Source organism: Convolutriloba macropyga, chromosome 6 (genome assembly GCF_964194025.1).
Source record: "Convolutriloba macropyga chromosome 6, txConMacr16.3, whole genome shotgun sequence".
NCBI classification, from domain to species: Eukaryota; Metazoa; Xenacoelomorpha; order Acoela; family Convolutidae; genus Convolutriloba; species Convolutriloba macropyga.
The window spans coordinates 66,704,030-66,712,312 of NC_134473.1; the positions used below are offsets into that span (position 1 = coordinate 66,704,030).

Sequence of the window (8,283 nt, forward strand, 5' to 3'; positions counted from 1 at the left end):
CGATCGAAGGCCTAAAAGCTCAAATATGGCCTGTTCAGTTTTCAATTTTACGCAAACGGAAGCTGTCTAATGCCGCACTAAGTCGGTAGCTTTGATCGGTAGTTTTGTGTTGTTTAGGACCTTTGAACTTTGACATTGCTAATTGTTCATTTGAAGGCCGGAGGAGATAATAGTATTGCTCTGTTAAACGTCAGGGTTCAATTGCGGGCTGAAATGATTGGTGTTATTATATACTGTACAAAATTATGGAGTGTTAATTAAATCGGGGTTGAAACAAGTAAAACTGTTGTATTTATTTGTTATTTTTTGTTTGTAATTTCAATATTTGGGGAATTTTTTCTTTCTTTCTGTTCTCGAACGCATGTTTTATAAGCATGCTTGAGTTAGATTACTAAATTTGTGCGTTATGAAAGATATCCTTCTTTTCCCGAGTGTTTTTTTTTTAAATAATTTTTATGAAAAGAAATGTTAAAACTTTTTCTTTTTTCAATATTTTTATACAAGAAAGTGAGTTTGACGAAGGGGTACATTTTAATGTACAACTTCCGTCTTTCGCGTATTTAACGCATTCCGCGTATTTAACTTCGGAAAGTGTAGAATTAATCAAAAATGGGAAGTATAATTTATCCTAATAAGTATCATAATAAGTTCATAATACCCTGCTTTTTATCAATAGGAACAGCTTCAGTTTCTGAAGAAGCCGTCAACTTCAACAATACGTATTGATACACTAATGAAAAGTCCATGAACGACTGAATATGGTATAAAAAAGATTCCAAATGACCTATACAAAGACTTAAGCTGAGCCCAATGTTTTCACGCTGGAATTCAGCTCAACCGAAAAAAGCAATACGCAGTTTGTTTTTTATATATGTAGCATCTAGACTTGAAAAAGTTCAACAAGATGTGCCTACCTTTCGAAACCGGGCATTTGCAAGGCAGGTTGGCATCGGAGAACTCTTTGGGGCAGGGTTCCGAGTCAGATTTGCCCTCGTTGGGCAGGTACTGACACACGTCATCGTATGTACAGCTGCCGACGTTGTCCGAGGTACAGGGTACTGTCACCCACCAGTTCAGAACTCTCTTCTTGATCGACACCACAGCTGCAAAAAAAAAGTTAAAAAAAAACTGGATCTATTTTTTGTTTGGGCCACCGTTTATGACCACCATTTACAAATTATGGGCTATAATGACGTTACTGTGAAAAAATAGCAAGTGTGCTTGTGTGGCATCAAAGTATTATGCCTGCAAAGATGGACATCTGTTCCAGTGTAAGAAATGGATAATGTATAAAAATTTACAAAATACTTTAATTGCAAAAAAGACAGTGCCAGTTTTTTTTTTAAAATCGGGACTTCCAATTAATTTATAAACAGATTTGTAAATATGTGTACAATTTTTATAATTTTTTTGTATAACTTTGAATTTTTTTACAAACATTCGGATTAGCTTACAAATTCAAGCTAAAATATTCTGTGAAGAAAGTGAAAAAAACTGTGAAAAAACTTCGTATTTGAGATAATAAAGAGCGTATTTGAGACGAACTATCAAAAGCAAAAAGATGACCCATTGAAGTGACAGAAAAATCAGATCAAAACTAATATTTTCTTTCTTTCCAGTATAGGACACAGAACAGATTCAATGTTTCTGCTATTGTGAAAAATGATCGGGTTTTCTCCATTATATCTATCAAACTTAGTGCGGTCATAAACCGCATACCCTTCATTACCATACGCCATAATTGAGCAATGGGGACTATAATATTAAAGACTCGAATATTAAATATTTTGGTTTTGTTATTGAAGATTTGGTTTGAGCACACAATTATACACAATTCACGTTATAAAAGTTAAAATAAATAAAAAATAATACAACATATTATTAGTTTTAAGAAAATATAGCTTTCACTCTGATGAACTTTGTAACTCTAATGCACTTATATTTATTGTTAGGACTTGCGGGTATATAATACTGATCTTTCAAATTTGCCTTTTGATCTACATTTTCTTCAGTATATAGGGTAAATTTGATTGAATGAGACTTTAGACTCTATTTAATTGAACGGGTAAATGATAAAAATGAGTTGAAAAAAACGACTTGAGAATCAAAGCAGAAGGTCAGAAAAAAATTCAAAAATTTGGCTGAAAATCTTGAAAAACGCCGACGATCTGACCACCAGAACAATGAACCAAAGTTGCAGAACAGGCGAAAAAAATAAAAAAACAGGCGAAAAAAAATTAAAAAACAGCATTCAAATATGAGATGCTTTTGATGTTAAAAAATGAAAATGAAATGAAGTGTGATCAACGCAACAAAGCGAGAAGGGCAAACGTTTCAGTTTATACACGACAGTTTAACATATAAGAGAAAAGTGGAGGCAAAATTCACAAAACTCTAAAATTAAAGAACTGTTACAAAGGTTGTTAGAAATTTTAAAAGAGAATAATTCAACAAAGCAATTTCTCAAGCAGAAGCAACAACGAATGGGTCTGGTAATTAACATATTTCTCCAAACTACAGCAATTAGAACTTGAGTTCAACATCCAAATTCAGCAAACTTAATTTCAAACAATAATGTTTTCTAAAATTCAGGACAACGGAAAGCAAATACGAACAAAACTCAATAGTCAACTGTTATTTTACAGAAATTCTCAACTAAAATTCTACCAAATGAGTTTGAAAATTTTGAAAATATCAATTGAATCAGTAGAAATAGAAAAGATAAAAATTTGTAAAAAAAAAGTCAGGAGCCAACTAACAGTTTATTAATGGCTCCCTAAGCTGACCCATGTTGTTTTCTTTAATGGGACTTAGTGATGATACCACAAAAAGAACAACGAAAATGAGCAAAACTAGAGACAGGCCCAACAAGAATACCTTTGGTGTCAAAGCAACAAAACGATGGAAATTTTTGACTAAAAACAGTATGCGAATTCACTTATAGTTCATTAGTCTCCTCCTGCCATTATTGAAGTTTAATAATTAGAGAGCAAAAAGAACAACAAGCAAAAGCAACACTCGGAAATTAATCAAAAGGTCACGAAAACACATGGACGAAATTGTAAAAACCATAAAATATTAAAAGAAAAAGCTATAAAAGTTTAAGTATGCCTGCATATATAATCCAATTGTCTTCTCATAAAATAACCTTTATTGATCAGACCCCAAAGATAACTAAAAATACAGGCAGAAGTTATAAATTCAACAGCATTTTACGACATCCTAACGTCAGAGTCACAAAAACAAATAAACTTTTCAACAAAAACATTGTGTCTTTTCAATCCATCATGGCTTTTCAATTCGCCAATGAACTCACTGCGGTTAACCAGATTACCGACGTCACTGCTTCTATTCGAATTCTCATTGAGGTTAAAAAGTGGAAAAAGAATATAAAGTTCTTGAAAAAGATGGCTCCCTAGTATTATCCAAATTCTTTCATTTGTAAAAAAAAATCTGATGATAGCAATTGGGTCCCGTGGTTATTAACATCACGAACGTTTGCTAATATTAACATATTTGTGCAAAAATATATAAACTTTTGAACATTACGCTAGAAATGAACAAAATTACTGTAAAAAGTCGAATATTCACAAAAAACTGTCTAACTCCACGATGACAATAAAATTTGAACAAAAATTAAATTTTTAATTTGCTTTCGATGGGCTTTTAAATAACGCCATTCATGTCTTTTTACGTTGATTATATCGATCGGCCAAAACTATCTGAACAAATAAAACTCAATTGAACATATAGTCAAGCCCCCCCCCACAATGTGGGGGTGGGAACAATCATGATTGGAACACACCTGTGATGGGTGCAGAGAGATCTTTGTCCAGGGTAACTTTAGCAGACACAGTGATGTTTCCAGGTACCTGTATGGTCAGTGGGGAGAATTTGAGGTCATCAAAGTGAATTATTGCTGTGGATAAGTCAGCATCACAGTCACTCGATGACGCCATCACATTGTAGAGAACTTCAAAGTCGGTATTTCGTTCAAATTTGGGATCAAATTGTATTTTTTAATAATAGATAACTATTTTTCTCTTAATGTTCACAGTGCTTAAATACTTTTTTGTTTGTTAACCAGAGTAAAAAATTAATTTTGCTTGATGAAAAGTCGTTTTCCATTACATCGCACGCCTTTTTCGGCATTTTTTTCTTATATGAAGATTTAGAATTGAATTCCGCTTTGAATACTTTTTAATCATAATTACTTGCGTCTAAAACTAAGCCACAAACAGTATTCAATTCAATTTTGTAAGTACATATCTTAAAAATTACAGTTTTCAAAAGTTTAAAGTTTTCATCGAATCTTTGTTATATTATAATTTCTCAAACGCGATTATTCCCAGGCTCAAAAAGATAGCCCAAATTTGAACCCGGAGGTCTGTTTGCTGCTTTGTCCTTCACTTCTTCAACTTTCTCCTTAATCTTCTGTTTCATCTCATCTCTCAGCTCCTTCACGTGTTCTGCCAACTTGGACACGTCGATATTCCCATATTTACTTCCCACTCCCTATAATAGTAAAATATCTCTCGATCCAAAGCCGGTTACATCTGTTTCAGTTTTCCCTCGTCCGAAACAAAATTTTTCGAGATTAGGTATAGGTCAAGTTATTGAGATATGGCATTTTAAAACATGAACGAGCGTGTTTCTGGTGGTGGAAGCGTGACTCAACACCAGGGCCGAGAGAGCTTTGCAAAGTTTGCTAGGAAATGCGCAAAAATGTGCTAATTTTTCAAAAATTTAAGCACAAAAAATTTTACATAATAATACGTTTCAGGTATTTTCAATCAAAGTTCCGATATTTTGAATCTTAAATAGTCTCACCTGCTATTATTCATTTTGGTTATTTACGGATTTTAATTAAGTTTTAAGTTACCTAAAATATCAATGAAAAATTTATTAGTTCTTGCCCAGCTGCTTATATGCTTTTTTCGTTTATACGAATTTATTGAAGACTTTAAGACGACGTCAGATTTTCTCTGGCAGTACTCTATCCCTTTTTAGGATACTTGATCGATTGTTGGTAATTTAATTAAGAAGAACCGCCAGCACCAAATTGCTAAATAAGAGATCTCTTAAATAGGAAAATAGGGGATGGAGACAAAAATTAGGGTTCTACTTCTTTTCACCCCGATTCATTTAACCCCGCATATTTTAACACCACAATATTTTACATCTCTATCATTTAACCCCTTTATCTTTTCACCCCTCTATCGTTTCATCCCGCCAATTAACAATCGACATTCAAGGCATGTTTTTTCATAATTAAGTGAATAAATTAATCCCACGTTTGGTTTTGATGGTTGCATATCAAGTCCCACGTGCCGCTGAGGCATGGCCAAATGATTATTTTGCTATTTTAATAATCCTTATTTTATAGAAAGATTAAAATCGGGGTGAAATGATAGAGGGGTTAAAAGATAGAGGGTTTAAATGATACAGGGGTGAATAAATCGGGGTTAAATGATAGGGGGTTAAATGAATAGGGGTGGAAAAGCGGGACACCAAAAATTAGACCTGAGCGCAGGTTTCTCACCTTGTTGATGAAGTCGCTGAATTAGTCAGAGATTGAATCCATGAAAGAAAGACGTATTATAAGGCATTATGTTTGGTTAAAACATTTTACTAAAGGTTACTTCCAAAAATTTTAAAACTTAATTTAACTTGGCATCTGAAATTGAATTTATTTTTTCGACTGATTATGACTATTGAGAACAATTGATAACATATGATATATCTAACAATCGAAATGGCTGCATGACAATATACTCAATGCCAAAATACCTAATGTGCCATTATGCCCAATTTACAACCTATGAACTTTTCGTTCAATAATCCGGTTACAAATTAGCACTCGGTATTTCAAGAATGTTTTCATCAGAGTTAGGCGGATAATTTAGTCTCATGTTGGTTGCGATAATTTGATATCAAGTCCCACGGGCCACTGAGTTGACATGGCCCATGAAGCATGGGAGTTGCACTAGCCAAACATTATGCTATATAATCGTCCTTGCCATTTTGGGTACTTTGTGACATTGGTTATATTGGCATTGGTATTTTTGTCCGAAATAATTTTCCGAAAAGACGTTTTCGAAGAAAGCTGATGAAAAACCTCCAATTTAACTAAAAGGGTCCCACTCTAGCGAAATGGGGGCTTATCCTTTATGAAAAATTTTGGCGAGCCAATTATTAACCAATCAAATATGAGTAATAACTTTCTATGCTTAAGAATAATATACCAAGCGCAATATCAAAATGAACAAAATTATGAAATCTAATAGAATCAGAATATAGATCGAGAAATATTTTTGGCCTGCGGGAGGGTGGGTTCGATAACCAACCCGCCATTTCTATAATGAAACGCATGAAAGGCATCGGTCCGCAACTGAGTTTAAACTGGTATTGGGCTATCTAAACTTTAGACCGATTAATTTTGTGGTAAATTATGGCAAAAAAATGAAATCTTTCACCGGCTACTCGGGTATTTGTTAATTAATCTGAAAAAAACCAATCCTTGAGCGTTTTGACTAGAAGTTTTATACTCGAAAATATACTGAAAATCAACGGAAATCTTGACCGATTTATATATTTCAAGTTGAGAACACGGAAAAAAATTGTAAGTTTCAAGAGAGTTGAAACAGAACAAGGTTCTAGTATGTCAGTTTAGCAACGATTGAAGTCTTTGAATTGAGAAAAAAATGATTTGATATTTTGTTACAAATCTTATAAGTTAACCGATTTTATTTTCAGCCCATTAAAATCGTGTTAGCAACTCAAACTTGTCGAAAACTATGTGAAGTACACACACAAAATCTGGTAAATTATGGAATAAAACTAGAAGTGCAACTTTTCGATTTGATAAAATGTTTCCATTCAATTTGTTAAACCAGCAAAATATATTCAAAATAAAAGACGAAAAAATAATGAAGGTAGTATTTCTGTTGTTCATATACATAATCCTTCAAACCATATATAAATATATTCCTTATAATCCAGGATTCAATTCAATTTTCAATTGGGATCCTTTCAACAACTGCGCTTCCTTTTGTACTTAGTAGAGAATTGCCCTCTTTTGCAATAGTTTACGACAATATTACATGGCCTACAGGTTTGATAGCCGAATATGAGTTTGAGAGCAACTTCGGACAACTGTTCACGGTCATGCCTCTCATTAGATGTGGGTTGAAATCCGGAACTCGTGGGTCGGTTATCGCGGCGAAGCCTTGACGCGGGCGAAGCGCGCCTACCGACCCGCCAGTCGGAAATTCTTTTTGCTTTGTATTCCAATTCGGCTAATTGTGATAGCTTAGCCTATTTTTTTCTGTTCTATTTAGCATAGTATGCGCATTCGTGGAAAGTTAGCAGTCGGCTCTGATTGGTTAATAAATTGGTCACATAAATTCTATTCAATAATAGCCCCCTTTTGCAGGGGGGGCTATTGTAGAAAAATCCTTCAATTGTTAACAAATTACAAAAAGCAATTAATTTTGATCTGACTAGTTAAACCATGTGCGATAATCGTTCAATTGCTCAATGTATTATGAAAATACTGACAGTTTTCCGAGTGCGTTATTGAAATGGAAAAGAACTTTTCAAATACTGGAAATGCAATAATAAAGAAAACTTTTCAAAAAAAAATGTGAATACCTGGAAATCGTAATAAAGAAAAGTAAAGAAAAAATGGTCAGAACCAAAAAACAAAAAATATTTTTAGCGAAATACTCTTTTGCTTGATTCAACCTCTGGACAGCCAACGCCAAAACCAAAAGTAAACTCCCAAATCGGGCCAACATTCTCGAAGATGAACAAATGACTACAAAATATCGAATCAAACGCTACAAACTAAGTTCTATGAAGCGATTTGTACAAAATAGTCAAATAAGTTGAATGTACGCAATGTGTATAACTACGGTTGGAGGGCGGTCGTCCAATTGGCCGAGAAGGGGTTTTAGCCGACAACCAAAAAAACGAATTTAAGGCGACAACCGAACCGCACACCTGTTGTACTGGCTGGATGGACTAAATATTTTGACCAATTCCATTTTTGGACCAATCATAATTAAGCTCCGGCTGAATCTCATTTTTTTCCTTGTCGGCTAAACCATCTCTCGGCCAATTTTCCTAGAACTTATGGTGGGAGAAACTCAACAAAACAAAGCGAAATGTCACATTGTGTTTTATGGGTTTTATGTCGATTAAGTCAAACAGATTGATGAGATAAGATCGAATATGGTGACGCCTGTCTTAAGTGTCACTAGTCACGTGATCAACTTGATA

The 8,283-nt window shown here is 34.0% G+C and overlaps 1 protein-coding gene across 1 annotated transcript; it reads right to left on the reverse strand.

Moving 5' to 3' along the window:
- Window positions 1-795: 795 nt before the first annotated feature.
- LOC142341146 (ganglioside GM2 activator-like) lies at window positions 796-7,898 on the reverse strand. The gene is made up of 5 exons (XM_075392040.1): window positions 7,747-7,898; window positions 5,543-5,558; window positions 4,380-4,515; window positions 3,806-3,973; window positions 796-1,103 (listed from the first exon to the last, which is right to left on the reverse strand). The coding sequence occupies exons 1-5, from the start codon at window positions 7,797-7,799 to the stop codon at window positions 829-831; spliced, it is 648 nt and encodes a 215-aa protein (XP_075248155.1). The 5' UTR covers window positions 7,800-7,898; the 3' UTR covers window positions 796-828.
- Between the last annotated feature and the right edge of the window lie 385 nt (window positions 7,899-8,283).